The 21233-nt window shown below is 40.5% G+C and overlaps 1 protein-coding gene across 1 annotated transcript in view; it reads right to left on the reverse strand.

Annotated features, from left to right (window-relative positions):
- Positions 1–1826: 1826 nt before the first annotated feature.
- The window catches only part of filip1l (filamin A interacting protein 1-like), a 104818-nt gene continuing 85411 nt past the window's right edge, over positions 1827–21233 (reverse strand). The window contains exons 5-6 of the mRNA XM_085347675.1: positions 12224–15059; positions 1827–2163 (exon numbers count right to left, since the gene is read on the reverse strand). Of these exons, the coding sequence (XP_085203801.1) occupies positions 1948–2163; positions 12224–15059 (3052 nt within the window). The 3' untranslated portion in view covers positions 1827–1947. The remainder of the gene's footprint in view (positions 2164–12223; positions 15060–21233) is intronic.

Raw genomic sequence — 21233 nt, forward strand, 5'->3', positions numbered from 1 at the left:
TACAATCTTCTCTGATCCACTCTTGTCTTGTAGTGAAATATCTATATGGTGTATGCATGGAAAAACTGGTGCTCCTGCTGCACAATGGATATACTGAAGGTATCACGCAAAGCTGCTTTTGCAGTTTTGCGTGAGTTAAAATGACCACAGTAAGGCAACATTCAATTTCTTTTTCTAAGTGTGACAGGTGAGACCTGGAGACTTGGGACCGCCCCTGGTGGGCGGAGCTGGTCTTCGCTCCTTTCATAAGCGCAGGTGTGGGCAATTGGGTATTCCTTTGCAAACCTGAAGCTGCGAGTGCTTGGTCCGAGTTGGGCAAGTTGGTGTTTCTTAACTATGAAAGTCTGATACGCGTCCTCCCCTAAAGTTCTTTTAGAACGGTAGGTTACACAAAAATGTACCACTTGAGCTCTGGCTGTTGGCAGAGGTTTACAGTTATTTGCACCCTTGTAGGTGGGAAACATTGCTCCCGTGAGAACGGTATAGTGGACTTCATCGCCACTGACCCACATTTATTAGGGTGTGACACGAACTTGTGGACAGGTAACAAAACCAATTCAGTGGAGGAATATTCCTGTGTTTTATTGTCCAGCTAGTGATCTCCTGCCTTTTATTCACAGAGTACCGAGCTGCTGCTTTGCCAGGTGGATTTCTGGCTGCGGGCAAAGGACCCGACACATCAGTGTGTTTTAATTTGTTTTAAACTGGTGTAAGTCGACGGACTGACTGCTGCGGCTGTCGATGGTTTTGTTTTTTTGTTTTACTTTTTTCTGTATCAGTAGGCACCACAGATATTGATTCGCAGGCGGTGAAGGCGCTGCAGGGAAAACAAATCCTTTTTTTGCCTCCCCGCTTTTGCATGCACAGCGGGGGGCCCGAGTGAAGACGGCGCTGAAGATTTGCCTTTTTTTTCTATAGTGTTTTACCCATTTGGGGTCATGTGTGAGTTGCCGTCCATTTTTAACCTGTGTGCTATGTCGATTTGTTTTTAAACTGTTCCCCGCAGCGCTTGTCCTGTCTCACGGGCAATCGTACAGTTTTATCGTTTTTAATAAGGTAACGTTTTAATTGTTTTTAGGTGCTGCTGTTACACTGTTTCTTTTATTTTGTATTAAAAATTAAACTCTTTTAAACTGACTGTGCGCCTACGGCTCTGTCCTATTTTAAATAGGTACCTACCACGGGTCACAAACGCTAGCTTTTATTAAGTATCCATATGATCTGGGCTTATCGCACTATAATGTTTACTGGCTTTGTCAGTTTCTCCTTTATGCTCTCAGTCGATAAGATTTTCTTTTTAGTCACATAGGAAACATTTCTTGAGTTCAAGGTATAAAAAGATTTTTATTGATAACCAAAAAACCCCCACAAATGTCACAATTTACACATAATCACTATGAATGAGCTGCATTACAACAGTTATATACCTACAGTATGTACATTATTGTCACTTAAAAAATACAAACATGTTCTATCCTGCGAAATGAATAAAAGGCTGTTTCATCATCTGTATCCGACAACAGATAAAAAGTAAGCAAAGAGGAACCAAAATAGTCACAATACAAATAAATATTTCATTAAACAACATATAACACGCTTGCTGATCTAATGTTACGCTTCTTTTTTTTTTTTTTAATTCTCACAGTGGCTTCCCCACATAAATCTGACAAAAAGTTATTTACTGGTTTGTAATCAGTGAATAATTAAATGAATCCACATTTAATGTACTTCCTGTGACTTGTTAGTTTTTGCAGTGCACATGCTGAACAGTTGCAGTTTTGCAGTCTTGAAAGCACCACAGATGAATCATGGGTCATGATGGATCTTCTCTTAAAGTCTTCATCAGTTTAAAATGATTGTTATCCTGTTTAATATATCAGCTAACTACGGGTATGTTTTTGGCGTCGACATACTGAAAGCTTTCCTCCTGAAGAGAAATGATTGATTTCACAGTCTCCGGTTTGCTAGATTTGGGTTGTTGTTGTGCGATGCAGCTGTGTGTGAGGCCTGCTCTTTCCCACCAGGTACGTGAGTCTGTGGCGGCTGACTCTTGCACTGCAGTCCCAGGTTTCCTGCTGTGCTGTTTGTCCCTTTCTGGGAGCAGAAGCCCTTCGGTTTGGGGATTCTTGTCGGTCCTGGACGTCGGAATGCTTCTAGAGGTATCTGCTGAGGGAACAATGACAGATTTCTCCATTATGACTTATAGCAACGACAATGAGGAAAGAAGTGAATACAGTAGATGACTGCATGAAAAAGAGGTGTGTTTGAAGGCTTTACTTCTTTTCTGGCTGAACTGTGCCCATGAGCTCAGCAAACACTGACTGTAATACTCATAATGACCACTAGAGGATATCACATCACATTTTATGGACACACTGCCAAACTTTTGCTGCATGACTGCAGTATTTTGTGCTTGTAGCTTAAAAATATAGTAACTTGCCATGAAATAGAGCAATTTTCAGTAAAGGAAAAGGTTTCTACTATTTTTAAAATGCATTAAACATCCTTTCAGCAATATCACAATATGTTTAATGATACATTTAGACAGTTTTGTGCAAACTTTAATACACATCAGTGCTTCTTCTGAAGAAAACTACAAGTATGGTGAAAGCTGTTAAGTCCAGCAGTTAATCAAATAAATGGTAACAGGTACAGTGGGGCAAAAAAGTATTTAGTCAGCCACCGATTGTGCAAGTTCCCCCACCTAAAATGATGACAGAGGTCAGTAATTTGCACCAGAGGTACACTTCAACTGTGAGAGACAGAATGTGAAAAAAAAAAATCCATGAATCCACATGGTAGGATTTGTAAAGAATTTATTCATAAATCAGGGTGGAAAATAAGTATTTGGTCAATAACAAAAATACAACTCAATACTTTGTAACATAACCTTTGTTGGCAATAACAGAGGTCAAACGTTTACTATAGGTCTTTACCAGGTTTGCACACACAGTAGCTGGTATTTTGGCCCATTCCTCCATGCAGATCTTCTCGAGAGCAGTGATGTTTTGGGGCTGTCGCCGAGCAACACGGACTTTCAACTCCCGCCACAGATTTTCTATGGGGTTGAGGCCTGGAGACTGGCTAGGCCACTCCAGGACTTTCAAATGCTTCTTACGGAGCCACTCCTTTGTTGCCCGGGCGGTGTGTTTTGGATCATTGTCATGTTGGAAGACCCAGCCTCGTTTCATCTTCAAAGTTCTCACTGATGGAAGGAGGTTTTGGCTCAAAATCTCACGATACATGGCCCCATTCATTCTGTCCTTAACACGGATCAGTCGTCCTGTCCCCTTGGCAGAAAAACAGCCCCATAGCATGATGTTTCCACCCCCATGCTTCACAGTAGGTATGGTGTTCTTGGGATGCAACTCAGTATTCTTCTTCCTCCAAACACGACGAGTTGAGTTTTTACCAAAAAGTTCTACTTTGGTTTCATCTGACCACATGACATTCTCCCAATCCTCTGCTGTATCATCCATGTGCTCTCTGGCAAACTTCAGACGGGCCTGGACATGCACTGGCTTCAGCAGCGGAACACGTCTGGCACTGCGGGATTTGATTCCCTGCCGTTGTAGTGTGTTACTGATGGTGACCTTTGTTACTTTGGTCCCAGCTCTCTGCAGGTCATTCACCAGGTCCCCCCGTGTGGTTCTGGGATCTTTGCTCACCGTTCTCATGATCATTTTGACCCCACGGGATGAGATCTTGCGTGGAGCCCCAGATCGAGGGAGATTATCAGTGGTCTTGTATGTCTTCCATTTTCTGATGATTGCTCCCACAGTTGATTTTTTCACACCAAGCTGCTTGCCTATTGTAGATTCACTCTTCCCAGTCTGGTGCAGGTCTACAATACTTTTCCTGGTGTCCTTCGAAAGCTCTTTGGTCTTGGCCATGGCGGAGTTTGGAGTCTGACTGTTTGAGGCTGTGGACAGGTGTCTTTTATACAGATGATGAGTTCAAACAGGTGCCATTCATACAGGTAACGAGTGGGGGACAGAAAAGCTTCTTACAGAAGACGTTACAGGTCTGTGAGAGCCAGAGATTTTCCTTGTTTGAGGTGACCAAATACTTATTTTCCACCCTGATTTACGAATAAATTCTTTACAAATCCTACCATGTGAATTCATGGATTTTTTTTTCCACATTCTGTCTCTCACAGTTGAAGTGTACCTCTGGTGCAAATTACTGACCTCTGTCATCATTTTAAGTGGGGGAACTTGCACAATCGGTGGCTGACTAAATACTTTTTTGCCCCACTGTACCAACAAGACAGTGTACATCACTGTGACAACAGCTTTATGGTTTTTCCTATAATACCTGGTGGTGTAGTCTGTGATTTTTTTTGTCAGTCCAGCTTTATATATTATGTTTAACCCGAGTTCCCAAGCGGTCAGCTGGTGGGTAACAAGGCATCTCCGAAAACGTCAGAGCACTTATGCAAATATGTGATGTCTTGATGAATCGAGCAGGTATTAGAAGTTTACACAGTAACATTCTCGCATGAAAATATCTTAAAAGTTTATTTTGTGACCCAGAAAGAGTAATATTTCAAACCTTGCCACTCTGCGTTCCTCTGCCACTGCCTCGTTTGAGTTTTGGATGAAATGGATTCTGGGATATTGCATTTCGTCATTTCGAGCTGATTGGAGACCAGAACAGCCAATCAGATTTTTTTGCATCCAAGTCTGTGATTGGCTGGTTTTGTGGCACAAATATAACGGTGTACAGAACGAGTTGAGCACGCACGGGCAGAAATGTTGAAAGCGCGAGCAACACATTGTGAGTGAGCGCAAATGCGAAAACTGAGCGAGAGGGGCTGCTATTGTATGTGTGGGTGGATAATAGCAAACGCGGAAATACATTTTTTCCACGCAGCAATGTTTTGTTCACTCAAATTCAGCTTTTCTTTGCTCAAAAATAAATTTCTCCTCAAAATACAACACTTGCACCTGCAAACTTTTTTTTACGTGCGCTCAGAATCGTGGCACAAAAATAACGCCATACAGTTCTTGCACCCATTTTCAGACAAATGCTTTTTTTTTTTTTTTTTGTTAAGCCACTTAAATGTTGATCAATGATCATGTTTGACAGACATAAAATACTATCTTCGCACCAACGAGTGGATTCCCAAAGAGCTGTTAGCCAGGAAATAGTATCAGTGAAAGTGTCTATTAAGACGCCATTCTTAAGGAAGGGAAACACGGCAAAAAAGCTGGTGTATTAGCCTCCCCAGGGCCCGGACATCAACATTATCGAAGCAGTGTGGCATCGTGTTGACAGAGAACAGAACAAACATCCAATAAAGAGCTTTGGATGTCCTTCAAGAAGCCTGGAGAACTATTCCTGAAGACTACTTAAACAAATGACAAGAAAGCTGCCTAAGAGAGTTCAGACTGGGCTGAAGAATAAAGGGGGTTAAATAACGACAAATATTGACTTTCAGGCTTGTTAGAATTGTAAAAAGCTAATTTTTGCCTCATATACTGTATTTCCATGTGTACTGGCTCATTTAAATAAACCACTGCACGTATTTCCCATTTTCTTAGTAAAATATAAAGAAATGAGAGATGCTTCAGGACTTTTACACACGGCTGAGTTTAATCTTTTCACAGCTTTATTCTTCATTTTCCTCATTTTTCAAAAGCTGATTGGTACTGCAAAAAAATGTCTTTGTACTTTACATCAAACATCCCTAAAACAGAATTGATATTAGGAAAGCATTTTAAGATATCTCTAGCAAAAAAAAAAGTTTCAAAAGCCCTTTTCAGTCCAGGCCTCTTAACTTTTTTTATCTGGAGTTCACTGGAGTCAGAAATAAAAACCGAAACCGTCTCTTTGTATGAAAGTGTCATCGATCTGGTATCCTTTTCTCCAGCCCAGTGAAAGTTTTCAGTATTTCCACGAGTTTCATCACTTCACTGATATTATTCCCTGCCGAGCTCCAAACCTCTTGCTGTTAGGAGAAGCGCTCGTGAGGTTTAGAGAATTAAGAAATATTCAGTGAACTACAGCCTTAAATATTCATACGGGGGTATAAATTTCAGAATAAGTAGGGCCTCATGCTTCGGCGGAGCTAATGGTCCAGAAAATCTGACCCACGTCATGGGAGTGCTGTTGATTTTACATGGAGAGAGACCTTAATGTGCGGCTTTGTCCTCTCATATATCAGCGGTACAGCAGGAGTTCAGCTGAGTACTTCCTCCTCTGCCCCACACTCTGCACCGGCACAGCTGTTTCTGTGGCAACCAAACACGAGGTTTGTTTTGGTGCTTGCGTTGCGGTGGGAGAGAGGCTTGCTTTCACAATGTCTGCACTCTCACACTCACGAAGCCTTTTGTTTAGACAAAACCCCAGTACTGCTGTTTATTAAGGGTCAAGGTGGGCTAAAGCACGGAGATCTGCTCTCTTTGTTCGCGCCGTGGTAATCGTTCAATTTTCCTGTCCCTGGCTGATTGATATCAGTAGCTGATTGTTCAAAAGTCACATCAGGATGTCTGGCATTTTTGATGTTTTCTTTCACCCCTGAACAACTCTGCTCTTAATCAGCAGTATCATTGTGAGCTTAGTGTGATTACAGCTTCGCTCTCGCCCAGCAGAAGGGAGCATTGCTGCAGGCTTTTAAATGAAATAGCCTTCCAGTGTGTCACATGATACTCATTCTCCCAGTCTGGCTGGGATACCGTGCACAGATCTGTCTTCCTTGGCTGAACCAGATGAGTTTTATGAATCGAATAAGTTTAAAGTGAGTCAGGGGGTGATTAAGGTCGCAGACAGTAATCCCAGCTGCTGGATGCTTTTCTCAAGGAGAGGTCTAATGAATAGCATCTTGTTTAGCCCCTGCATCGTTTCATCACACCCAGGCGAGCTTTGGATCTGGTTTCCACAGCTGCGCTCCTTCTCACTCATTGGATTTAATGCTTGATTTAATCATCGCCTCGTTGCCACACCAGCTCGTCTGCCTTTGGGTCAGGTTCAACAGTTTTCCTGCAGCACTTGCCTCGCTCCATGAAAAATCAAAGTATGAGTTTGTAATTCATTAAAGTGTATTAGTTTTTAATGGTTATTGGTAAAATGTAAGACTTTGGGTAAAGAGGAAGGCTCAGGGATGGAAAGAAGAGCAATGAACTTTCTCAAATTTGTCTTTCTGCCCCTTACAACACTTAATTTGTTGCCCTACTTGTTAACAAAGGTGTGAATCACCTAACAATTAAAGTGTGTGTGTTTGATTTTAAACAAGCCAATCGTATGATGTAATTCTAGTTTTAGGTTCATGCGTACATAAAATGCCACTGCGATGAGGAAAGCCCATCTGAGGCGTTCATTATCTTTTCCTTAAGACATGAAATGAATTACCTTTTCCTCTTGCATCCTTTCATTCTTGCCTTTCAATCAACCTCCCCTCCCCGACCATCCAGTTCTGACCTTTGGTACAGATTTAACGTGAAGTGAAACGCACGTACGAGGTAACATTTTCAGTCCATGTGGAAGAATGCATATACATAGAAAACATTTGCAGGCTATACAGATGACTCATCTCAAAGGACGTGATTCATGGGAGAAAAGAAAATAAACGTTTTGGTTTTCTACCCAGTCAAAGGCACGCTCGGTAAAAAGAACTTTCAACGAATACGTTTGTGTTCCTGTGACCCAAACACAGTATCAGGTTTTGTGAAGGGGTTTTGTGATGTTTACAGTATGTTTCCTGGAGTGCATTATTCAGTTGCTATGCTCATAACATTGGGAAATAAAGGCATTTTTTTCCCTCTATTTCCACCACTTTAAAAGTTTTAGGATTTTCTTTGTCACGCCGCATGTTTGGATTAGAGATGGACCGATCCGATATTACGTATCGGTATCGGTCCGATACTGACCTAAATTACTGGATCGGATATCGGAGAAAAATAAAAAATGTAATCCGATCCATTAAATATCACGAAAGCACCTCACAAAACTTGCAACACGCCGTAACTCACCTCAGAACGTTAGCACGTCGAGCAGTATGCATCACGTGATAGAGCGGCTGTGGCATGCGGGACCTGTCGGTGGTCTGGATAGCATGTGGAGCTTCGCTAGCAACCCGGCATTTCATCTCCGACAAAGTTATCCCCGAGAGAAGTAAAGCAAGTGTGTAAGTCCATCTCTGAATGTTTGTAAAGCATTCCTGCGTTAAGCTTAACAAGCGACTGCCTCTCGCTCTCCGGCTGCTACTTCAATCATGAAACTGCTTAATGATCAGCTGATCGGCTTTTCTGTCGCGAGTCCGTGTCTCTGGTTTGTTTTTGGCCCACTTTGCACCAGAAAGAGGAAACCAGCGGCTGAACAACAGCAGCACGTTTAAGCTCGATCAGCTGTTGTTAGAATTTATTTATTATTACTTTCTACTCGAGGATCTTTTTCTACGTAGCTGACGGCTGGTAACTGTGCAGGGGCGGATCTAGCAAAGTTTAGCCAGGGGGGCCGATAGGGCATTAACAGGGAAAAGGGGGCACAAAGACATACTTTTCTTTCTTATTCTCATTTAAAATGTCGAGCTTTTAATAAATAATTATCCGAATCTTACACCCAAAGTTTTAATTTGATGTAAAATGAATAGAAGTCAATTACTGTATATAGTGACTATTAAGTCTAATATATATACCCTAGTAAGCTATAGTACTTTTTCCTTTGAGAAGGTACCATCTGTGCAGTCTGCAATTTTGTTGAAGAAAGATGTTGAATCTATTTAATATTTCTTGAAAAATAATTGATTTCTGTGCATTTTTTTTTCACACTGCATCAAATTAAGGTTGATTACGTTGATTAAGCATCATGAGGTGGAGTGTGAGGGGTGGTTCCCTATTTTTTATTTATTTTTGTTGTTGCTGGGAGTTGGAACCCTATTAGTTAGGTTGCTTAATATTTACGCTAAGTACTCTTTAAAATACCAGAATAGGGAGGATGGTGTAGGTTTAAGTTTATTAGATTGATCAGTATTGCTGAACTATGAAATTTTTTTTTTTTGCATATAGGTATAACAGAATAGCTTTAGTGTAGTTGTTGTTTTAAACTTGAGTATGAACTTATACAAAATGCAGCAAGATATTTTTAAAAAAACAGTTTTGTTGATTAAAAAACACTATATCGGATTCATATCGGTATCGGCAGATATCCAAATTTATGATATCGGTATCGGACATAAAAAAGTGGTATCGTGCCATCTCTAGTTTGGATGAACATAGTTCACTTTTAGTGCAGTGCCCTCTGGTCCCAGTGCTTAGAGGTGGGTGCGTCTTCCTCTCAAAGTAGTGAGCAGCAGTGCTGTCTTCACCTCCTACAGTTCACACCCAACTTCATACAACACCGCTGCATACAGGTAGGCACAACAAAGGGCCTCCACTCAGGAGCAGCTACAGTAGTTTTTGTTCACTGAACATTTTTGGGCCAGATTCATGAAAACACTGAACCAGTGCAAACTGGGTTTTAGGTAAAAAAAAAAAAACAAGTGATGTGTTGGTATTTCCAACAAGAGCACCATGAGAAGGTATGAGGTGTAAACTCACAGATTTTTGTGACAGACAAAGTATAAGGAGGAGAATATTTAAATTGGACTGTGATCCGTAATTTACCGCTAATTGTGCCGATATTGAATACTAACAAAAAGGATGTCTTTTATTTTTTATTCAATTTTTTTGTGCTTCATATTGAAATTAAATACCTGCGCCTGTATTTTGAACACAGCACAACTTTTATAAAACTAAAACTAAAGACACTTTGCACTAACAATCTAGTTACCCCGTTTAGTTAATCTGGCTCTTTATAAGTAATTTTGTTCAACGATGTTGAAGTATTTAACAATTATCCTAAACGTTAACCTGGTCAATGGCATGTTAGCATTACCCGTTTAACTATTAGCAGTTGCCTAATAGCCACATTAGCTGTGAGGATCAGAGAGTAGCGGCTAGCAGTTAGAGCTATATTTTCAGTCCTGCCCATTTGTAACATATATAGGCAGATGTTAACTTAGTAAGATAATGCTATTGTTTGTGTCTAAAAACTGTTGTTTCTCTTACAGTCCCAGATTAAGTCTGAGAAAAGTTTACCTCCTGGTATGGGCAGCCATACCAACTTCTAAGCACAGGACTACCTCAGATAACCTAGACATACTGTGGTCTTTTTTTTTATTTATTTTTTTGTTTGTTTTTCTTTACTACTTAAGAGAATATTAAAATAGTTTTAATATGTATAAGTTATGATTATATTACTATATCTTTTGCACTATGTCGGACAACTTAGACTGTTATTATGTAAAGTTTTTGTATTGTTGTAATCTTTTAAAAAAAAAAAAACATTGCTCGTCATAGTTTACCCTAAATTTGCAGTAGATAATTTTCCAGATTTCTTTTTTTAGATTTTTTTCAGAATTGTACTTTACATCTTCTTTCAACTGCTCCCTGTAAGGACTGCCACAAGGGTCTTCTGTCTCCTTCTCATTCTGCCCTTTTCCATCATCTTCTCTTTACTCTGACCCTCATGTGAGATTGAAATGTTCCCAACCTTTTTCAAGCCAGCATCACATCATCATCTATTGAGATCTATTCATTTAAATCGAGTTTAAACGTATCTTGTTTTCACATTTAATTATATAAAAATGTATGTTGTTAAAATAAGTTTTCAGCCAGTTGAACTATCATTGTTTAGGCCAGTTTCATCTGAGTGTCAGCTATGTTTACCGTTAGCCACTGCTTTCATCTGACCATTTAGGAGTTATAGTTAGCTTATTAGTAACAATAAGCCATTACTTTAGGCTACAGCTCCAATTAGATGCAGAGTATTGATCTTTATATGTGAAGTATTTGTTCACATTTATGTCCCTTTTATATTCATCTATAATTAAAACTATATATAAAGTTTTGTGTTGTGTTTTTTCAGAGAAAAAGAAAAGTCATGACTCCCTACATTTTTTTTCTCAGTGGACCTAATCCTCATCTGTATATGATGTATTTATTGCTTTTGGGTTTCTGTTTGTACTGTTTATCCTTTACGGTCATATGAGTTTTAATGCTTCTATTCATACCTATTCAGGTGCATTCAGTCTTCCCACGTAATCCATTGTCTCTGCACATACACCCGCAGGCTTTCTTGTGCTGTTGACCCTGGTTTGAAATCACTGATGTAATCCAGCAGGTACCCTTTGCAGTGCTGCATACACGATTGATGCTAAAAGTTTTCATGGTCCAGTGAATATGTAAGATTGTTTCAGTTATGTTTGAAAAACCACTGCTGAAGAACAACTGCGGCTGTTGCATTTTTAAAAGTACAAGACTCACCTTCCACAGCAGCTTTACGGTGTGCTGCACTAAGGTTTAAAGGTTTTAAGCAGAGTTTCCATTATGTCATTTAAGAGAACTCCCAAGTTCACACAACTGTGGTTTTCTTTCTCAGTTACTGGGTTTCTGTGTCCCGAAGAAGAAACTATGACATCAGCTTATGATTTTAACTCAACCATGTGAGAATCCCTGAGGGGTTTTTGACTTTGCGTTTGTGTCATCTGGTCAAACATAAGCACTGTGTTTTTTATTCTGAAAAATCTTCCACTTGAGTCTAACGGAAAGTGATCTGCAGACATTTTGACTTTGACTCACTGGATTCAAGTCTTTAAGTGTTAAAACGTTACAGTGCATGCAGCACAAATCAAATCAAAGAGCTGATTTTAATCTATTGGCATATTCCCACATTATATGTATTTTTAAAAAGAAAAAATTCAAAACATGCTGGATTTAGTGAATAAATGAAATCGGCAAGCATGGATGACAAACTAAAACATACTTCTTTTTGCACACTTTAATTCTCAGGAAAGCAAACAACTTAATAATAATGCAGTATGTGGAGTATGAAGTATAAAAATTGGTATGATACATCAGTGTGAATAGTCTGACTACATGGCAAATGTGCCACTGAGTACAATACAGTAAGTGCACTTAAGTTAAAACCTTGTGTTATGTCAGATTAATTCAAGTTCTAGTGCTTTATTTTTTTCATGCAGGCACACAGTTGTTTGAACTTTATCACACAGAACCAAGCAAACCAACAAAAATGAAAAGTAAAACATTCAACTGTTTAAGCTCAAAAATGAAGCAAATCAGACGTTTTTTAGGGTATAGAGTTGGGGTATAAGAGGTATCTTATGGGCAGGATGGGATGGAAGGTTTTGGGGGTTATCAGGTCAGTCGTAGGCATTACTTACTGTAATTTGTGATGGCCTTTGGATTGGGGTGGAGGTGGGCTTAATCATGATGCTACTTGTGATTTTGCTGTTGGCTTTGACAGTAGGAGAACTGCAGTTTGCAAGCACCTGAGTCCTTTGTTCCGGAAGTCCAGGCGTGTGGCATGGACTCTGCGTTTGGGACGAAGTGCTGATGCCCTGAATGAATGGGCTCCCTAAGTGAATGTGGATTTTGTTGTCCTCTGTGGTGATGACGTTGGGCCCCAAGCTGGGGGACCTCTGGACCTGCCAGCTGTTCTGCCTTTCGGGGGTCACGCGGAAGACGGCGTGTCCTCCAACAACCTCGACTGGCTCCGTGGATAAGGAGCGGTCGGGGGTGCCTGTCATCACTGATACTATTTGTATTGGTGACATGGCTCTGTCTGGGGTTACAGAGCCACAGGAGTCTGGGGTCATCGCTCTGGAGTATGTAGCCATAGTAAAAGGTGACAGGGCCCTATCTGGTGAACATGGCTCATCAGACACAGAGGAGCTCTTAGATTTTGCTGTTGGGGAAATGGATTTTGCATTAGGGGATATAGATGCATTCTGGATGATGGTAATTCTTTGTTTGGGTGGACCCCCGCTTGTGGGTATGACAGCAGTGCTGGTGAATGACTGGGTGTTTTCTGTGGTTGGACTGGTGATCTCTAGCGTTGCAGTGTTGTGTCCGTGGTCAGGTGTCACTTTAATATGCAGAGGTTGCCCAGGACTGTGGGTCAGCACGACGTCTCCAGGCTGAACATGGCTGCCATTCTGCCGCGGGTGCATTTTTCCATTGACCTGATGAGGAGCGTCTTTGTTCTTAAGGAGTGGGCCTCGTGCTCTTTTCAGGTTGTTGTTAAGATTATTTACATTATTGATAATCGAGGGGCTACATTTGGTGAGCTGCAGCTCATTGCTGTAATTAGCATTTTCTTCTGGTTCGTTCTCGTCGTACAGCTTGCCGTTCACCACTGCACGTTCCAGCGGTGGCATACCCTTGCAGTTGGGAGACATGAAATCAAGTGGGTCTGTCTGAACCTCCTTAGTGGAAACATGCAGGTCTGAAAAGCGCCTGCCGTTCATTCCTGGGCGAAGGCTTTTGCTGAACCGTCGGTATCTTTCCAGCTCTCGAGTGAGCGTCTCCATTTCTCTGGCCAGTTCTTTGTTTCTGACTTCCTGCTGGGTCAGTTTTCTCTGCAGTGTCGAGTGGTCAGTTTTCATGCGGCAAATGGACTCTTCTGTTCCCATGTATTCATGAATCTTCTCTTTCAGAGCTGCCACCTCTCTGGTCAAATGGCTGGACTTGGCCTCCTCTTCCTTAAGGCGTTTGTAAAGGACGTGCTCTTGGTTGCACTCTTTCTTTTCAACCAGCTGGTACTTTGAAAGCTCTTTTCTAGATACTTCCAGCTCTTCCATCAAGGCTTTAGCTTTTTCTTGCTCGTTGTTAAATCTTTTCTCCAGCGATTCAAACGCCTCTGTTTTTAATGATTCGCCTTCCACCACTTTCATGTCTTTTAACTTGCGTCGGAGGCGTTCGACTTCCTGGGTCAAATCTTTTACTTTGTTGTCTTCTTGCTGGAAGCGGTTAGCAATTGGCGTTTTGATATTCTCCTCTTTAGCCTTGTTTCTCAGGTATTCTCTCTCTATTGTCTCAAGTGATTGCAATCTTTTCTTCATCAAGCTTATTTTAGACTCCAAATCGTTACTCTTCTCCTCCTCAGCTCTTAACCTGGCCTTCAAGTCATCCTTTTCCTTTGTAACACTGCAGATTTTCTCCTCAAGCTCAGCCTTTGATCTCAGTGCTTTCTTGCTTTCGTCAATAAGCTTCTCTGTAACTGATGTAACTCTGTCCTGTTCAGCCTGCAGTTTGCCTGTGCTGTTCTGGACTTTGTTCTCCATTTGCTTCAGCTTCTCTGCCATTGCCTTTCTCTCATCCACCAGCATCACTGTGAGAGTCTTTAGCTTGGTGAGATCTTCCTTCAGAGTCAGCTCTGTCTTTCCCAGCTGGCTTTCAGCAGCCTCCAGTTCTTTGACTCTGACTTTGAGGACTTCCAACTCACTGGTCAGAACCTTTGACACCGACCTCTCTTTCTCCAAGTTGCTTTTCAGTGAGCTGCATTCTTGTTTGCTCTTACTGAATGCATCCTCTAGTTTCTCCAAGTCCATGATTCTCTGATTCAGTTTGTCCACTTCAGCTTTCAGGCACCGGTTTTGGCTGGCCTCTTTCTCCAGTTTTTTGTTGAGGTCCCTGCATTGGTCCTCCATTCTGATCAGCTCTTCATCCTTTCCCTCCATTTCAAGTACCCGTTTTCGTAACTCTTCAAGCTCTGACATGAGGCCAGAGTTTCCACACTCACCGCGGCTAATTTTGTCTCTCAGCTCTTGCAGTTCCTCTTCAGCCCTGCGCAGGGTTTTATTGGTCTCCTCCAGCTCATCAAGCTGCCTGCTGAGAGCTGAAAGCTTCTGACGCAGCTGCCTGTTTTGGGCATCCTCGCTGGTTAATTTGGCAGTCATGGCTTCCTGTTCCTGATGGTATCGACTGGCTTGGTCACGCAGCTCAGCCTCCAAGCGACAGACCTTTTGCTCCTCTTCCTGCAGACGAGCATTAGCTGAGCTCAGCTCTTCCTGGGCTTGTGAAGAACTGGCACTCAGTTCTTGAACTTTAGCTGTCTGTTGATTCAGCTGCTCGGTAAGACGCTGCTGTTCATCCACAACCATCAATGCAAACGATTTGAGTTTTGTCAGCTCCTCCTTGAGGCTTGCCACCTTTTTGTTGTTTTCTTCGTCTTTGCGTTCTTGGTAGGCCTTTTCCTGATCAATTAACAGCTTTAACCTGTAATAAAGGGAAAGAAAAAAAGGAACATGATTTTTAGGAATTTGATTAGTTAGCTTTTTTCCTGACAAAAGTACGTTATTTAATTAAAAAGCACAAAATATAGAAAATGTAAAAATAGGCGTTAATTAATTTTTCAAACCGTATATAGGTTGATATTTCCTTTTAATATTTACCTTTGTATTTTGTTATCTTTTGATAATTTCTCAATTATTATTTATTTATTTTTTGGCAGCTTAAGTCTTCCTTAGAGGGTAAAAATAGAGCATCCTAAACCTAAATATCTAAAATGCTAATCCTGTTTATCCACTAATATTATATAAGAAAACCCCTAAAGGAACTCTACACCCTCACTGTTGTTATCCATACAGTCCAGCTCTCCAAGCTCTGACACATCATAAACACTGTTATTTTCCCAGCATTTCAAAGGAGGAATAAAGTTCTTATGTCATGGAAAGTTTAACACATAATAAAAAAAGCATCACTTTATGTTCTGAAATACCTTTGGTTCATTTTTGTTCCCTCAGTGCCAGCTAATTCTCATATGCTTTGGAAACCTGAGTTCCTGCTCTAAATAGTGGGTCTTAAGTTTAACAATCAGTGAATTTCCGAAGGTTTCCACAGTGGGTGAGGTGGTAGCATAAGACCTACGTCCCCTGTCAGAAAAGAGACACACAGCCAAATGCTGACCTCTGAAAGTGATCATCTGACTGGACAACATGACATATTGCAAGCACAATAAAATATGTCTGTGACCCACTTATAATCTAAATCTGAGGCCTGATTGTTAGCTCATAGAAGGAAATAACTGCATCATTGCACAAGAGCAAATCAGGAAATCAGGATTCAAGCAAAAATGAGAAACACTTTAGAATGTAAACTTTTTTAATGTCTGTCACAGCTGACAAACTGACAAAAATAAAATAAAATCAGAAGCAGTCTGTTTAAGAAAAATAACAAGACCCGACAGGGTAGCATATGTAATATTTATATTTCCACAACTAATGAAATCCCATATTTTTATACTATAGAATATGTTTGCCATGTGATGCAGCTGTAGTCCCTTAAGTACAGTGTGCAGCCCGGGTCAAGGCGTCTGGCACATGCATGCATCACCAAAGTGCCTACAGCCCCTGGAGAAAATATGTTATGACTGCTGTGTGTGCGTCTGCCAGGCGTTTCCACACAGATGGCCCACTGGCATGGAACAATCCTTTAATTAAGGGGTTCCTCTACTACCAACCCTCCTCCCCCTCACTAAACCCACCACCACCTACCCACCCTGCTTTTTTTTTCTTATACTTTTAAAGGAATTCCCCCTGCTTCCAAAAGCAATTACAGCTCCGCAGAGTTTATTCAGAAGACCCCCCCCCACACACACACACACACACACACACACACACAAATTCCACATGTACACTTGGGTTGTGGGCCATGATGTAAGTGTGGTACAGTAGGGTGGGTCACTTCTACAGCAGTATGTCATTTCTTTCTTCAGTAGCTGCTAAAGGGCAGTTGGATTTAGGGGGACACATGTAACTAGATCCATGTGCTGCTATTACACAGAAAAACACCCAATAAAGTACATATAAATTTGCATGATTAAGAATAAGACCTAATTATTAGTGTGGTTGTAATGCATTATGGGAGGAAATCTTTTTATGGACAAGTAAAAATAAACTTATTTATAGTAAATTATGTTGAAATTTTCTAATAAAGATGTACCATTCTAATATTGGGTATAGTCAGAGTAGAGCATTGAACTAGAGGTGGTTAGATCAATCCAAATATAGATAGCAACGCTGGTATCGGTATCGTATCGATACTGAAGCGCCAGGGTTGATACTTTATATAAATATAACTCTAACATGCACTGTGAAAATTGTCTGAACCTTTCTGTTTCTCATGTTTTATTTGCTTATAGCACATTTAAACAACAGAAGGTGACCCAAAGCGCTTCAGAGACAGGCACATTTACATTTCAAGGTGCCAAAAACACCCAGTTTCAAATGCATGAAAAGCTTAAAAGTGTGTTTTCTTGTGCAAACTAATTATTGTAGAAAGTAAAAGTCACAGTGATTTATTGATCATTAACATATGTTAATCATTTGGAAACTGATGAAGATTCATCTCATAAATCATGACACCCTGCTCTATCGGTATCGGTATTGGTATCAGCGATACTCACCCTGTATTTGGTATCCGAGCGATACCAAAATTTATAGTATCACACAACACAAGATTGCATCATCCTTTATAGTTTAGCTTTTCATGGTAAACTCAAAGTATATTTACTCAGCTATTATACTTTAGTACCATTTTTTTGGAAAGGTTCCCCGGTATATTACTTTAAACTTCAGTCAATTACATTTAAACAACTACAAAAGCTCTATTCACTTTTACTACTTATATTCCAGTTTAACTTAAAACAGAGACAATCTACACATTTTGATCTATTCTGGTGAAATTACATGAAAAAGTTGAAGTTATATGGAGGTATATATTAATACACACTTACACGTATGTCAGTTTTAAAAAAATGATTTATGTCTTGAATAAACTACTTTGATTTTTGCATATAGAGGATTGATATGGCTGCTATGCTGGGGTTATTAGGTGACATGGTGTTCAACAGTGTATTAAACAAATCTCCAATCATGCTTTTTCATTTCAAGGAATCTGATAGCCCCAAGGACTTGCACTTTTCTGTCTGGGTTTTATCAACATAGCTTGCTCTTGTTTTTAATCCTGTCTCCTACACATGTTGATTGCAAATCATGCCCAGGACTACAAAGTGCTTGCCAGTGGTGTCATCAAAATACTTATCGCCTCATCAGGAGCCATGCATGTGCTGAAAGGTTGCTTTTTCTTTGATTAGATTATGCGTGTGAAAAGCTGCAAAGCAAAACTCCTCTACAGCAGGCAGACATGTCCTTTTCAAACCAGTTTGTAATCACTATTTATTTAATCTCTTATCTCTGTCCCCACTGTTTTCCTAGTGATGTCATCGGCGAAAATAGAAAGATCAACATACTTTGTTCCCTAGTATTACTGGAAACTCTGTCACTCTGGCTTAAAAAAAAAAAACATGTTAAAAAAAAGTCCTGAAATGGATATTAATCCAAATTACTGCATGCAAGAGAACTTTGCATCACTAAAGACAAATTCTACCTCCTTTGTAGGACTATATTACTCTGTGCCTGATGTACTCTGTGGTACAGAAAAAAATCTTTAAATCAGATAATTTGTTCCCGGACTTCTTCTCATCAGGGACACACAGAAAGATGAATGTAATTGGCCAACAGAGCAACATCTGAGACCATTTTGGGTTGTTAGATATAATTTAGAGCACACTGCATGTTGCATGGATGCGGCAAAAACAGACATAGTGACACTTGGTGAAAAAAAATACGATGGACTTATCTATCGTGATGTCACCCATTGTTCCACACCTTGAGCTGGCAACGTTACCATATTAGCCAAAGCTGTTTTTCAAGCCAGACGTTAGCTTTTATTGATAAAAGGGTGGATGGCTAAGTTAGCAGCTAATACTAGCTAGCTTGGTTAGCAAGCTGCATTCACAAAGTGCAACACAACAGACCCATATCAGCTAATTAGTGTAATTAGTGTAGTTAGAAATAATAGAGTAGTAGAATTTCCCTCAGCACATCTGAAGGACAAACTTTTTGGATGGCCTATACCATAATAATCTAATATTAGTCAGATAATTTATTAAAATGCAACATACATACAGTGAAGGGGTCCAGTTTAATGACTCAAAGTAGTGGATGAGGCTTAGCAGACTCCGATCAGCTTCAACTACCTGTGTCAGGGAAGCTCAATTGTCCAGCTGGATAAGTTATTAAAAAAATTATCCCACTTAGAGTTGTTATGAGAGGGGGAAACTATCCATAGAGGCCAAAACCTTTTTTCTTTTTCCTCTTTTTTTGGTCAAAGTTGAAAACATGTTTTCTAATGCTTTGGTCTTCCATTTTAAAATGGGAGCCTTCCACGATTGACTCCTTTCTGGAGCCAACCTCAGGTGGCACCTAAAGGAAGTACAATCAAACTTTTAAATGATGGTTAGTAGCTCAACCTACCTGCTGTCACCATCTAATTTACTATGTGTGTTGCATTTTCAGGGCCACATTTTGAACCCCATCACGCTACATTTTCAGCATTGCAAGAGTGTAGCTCCTTTACGCAGAGATCTGTGATTCTTGAAAAAAGAACAGTTTAACAGCTATCACTATTACCACTCATGGAGCAGCATGTGCAAACTTTGCATCAGGTACTAATCTCATTCAGAGCGGTTTCCCCAGGAAGACAGATGCATAGTCACCACTGTCAGTCGTTAAATGTCATGGAAAAACAAGTCGTGCTGAGTGATTTAGTGTGTTAGGGTCCTTGAGTGGATATCTTAATGTTATATTATATTTTCCTTTTCTCTCAAATGTACGATAACATGAATGCACTCAAAGAAAAGGAAACATCCAGTCGGGAACTCTCAGCCAAGTCCATATGGGAGACACACTAGCACACATTACAGCTTTGCCGAGGGCTTCCCTCTGTTTTTATGCTGGAAACTGTGGCTCACCCGCTGTGTGTAAAGTGCCGCTGCGCCTCCTCTGCGGGTTGCTGTGCCATTTCCTCACCGCAAGCGATTAGGTCATGTATGTATAGACTAATATATCCTGTGCACATACATGAACATCTCCTCCTTCTTTAACAGATGCTGGTGTGACAACAGTTCAAAGGGAGGACACTGATTGATGAGGTCCACGGACTGTATTTAAAATCCGCACAGGCCAAGTGATATGCCCCCAGAGTGCAATCAAAACGCGTGATATATGTTGTTCGGGTATTTATTAACTTCCTGCTAGTGGTATTATGATTAATAACATGGTGTGAACCAAACAGAGACCTGGATGTGACTCTCCTGAAACATTCGGGTCTTAAGCACCAAAACTGTTTTACTTACTTTAAACACAGCTGCTGTTTTATACAATGCAGTTAATGGCATTACTCTTAATTGGTGTGACTTGAATTAATATAATATACTTATTACTATCATCACAGAACTATGCCATCTGCTATTGCACACGCACTCAGTCGCACACAGTCATTTTTCTTGTCGTTACACATGGGACCCAAATATTTGTGTGTAATTCAATTAGGCGTACATTGTGTACTAATTTCTGCTTATTATTTGACTTACATAGCACGCAACGAGGAACATTTAGGACCTTACCTTAGATTTCCCTAATTTTACAGTCTACATATTTTAGTTGTCATATTAAGTGCTCCTTTCCGATCATTTCTATTAAATTCATTCAACTTTTATAAGAATTTCTCAGCAAATATGCAAAAAGATACTTGGGAATTAAAACCCCCACAATGGTGTCTAATTAAGTAGAATCTAATGTCTTAATTTTCCTATGCAGCTGTTTTAAAGAAGACACATTTCAGATGTAACTTACAGTAACTATACAAAATATAATTTAAAAGAACAACCAGAATGACAAGATGCAAGTCTGAAAATCTGTGTGCGTTCAGGCTCATCAAGGGAGCAGCTCTTTTAAAGTTTTGAAAGTTCTTCTCCTCAAAGGCAATGTTTTGTGTGCCTACCTGTGCCAGCGGCTCTCTCTCCCAGCTTTACTGCCACAAGCTCATGATCAACTTGCCGTACAACACCCGGGCTCTCGGCTCTCCCGCTCTCTCTCTGATTCTCAGACTCTTAGTAGCAGTAATGTGGGCATTCCTGCAGTCAGACCAAACAATAAGGGATGTGCTCCCTGCCTATGGACCATTACATCATCAACATGTCCTTATATGGAGCTTTGCATTGCAGAGGCTCACAAGAAGGGGGTGTGCTTGCTCGCATGTGTAACTGCGCTTGAGCAAGCCTGCTGGAGTAACTGTTTAACTAAAGGTTGTGGCACAAAAAAAATAAGAAGGGAAAAGGTATGCCTTGTCGTATGTAATGTGTGAAATATCTGCACGGTCTGTCAGTGCTCTAGAGGCCGAACAGTAAGCGAGGACAGATGAAGAGTTCGAGTTACAGTATGTCCTTATGGGCCTTGTCAGCTTAACTAATTTTTTCAGCCAAGGGAGAAGAGGGGAAAAAATAATCAGCTTGCAAAGTTAATAAGAGATTCTTGGATGCGGATTTGT

The sequence above is a fragment of the Diplotaxodon limnothrissa genome, linkage group LG23 (assembly GCF_057381915.1).
Source record: "Diplotaxodon limnothrissa isolate DT_005_m linkage group LG23, D_limnothrissa_male_GT1.1, whole genome shotgun sequence".
In the NCBI taxonomy this organism is placed as follows: Eukaryota; Metazoa; Chordata; class Actinopteri; order Cichliformes; family Cichlidae; genus Diplotaxodon; species Diplotaxodon limnothrissa.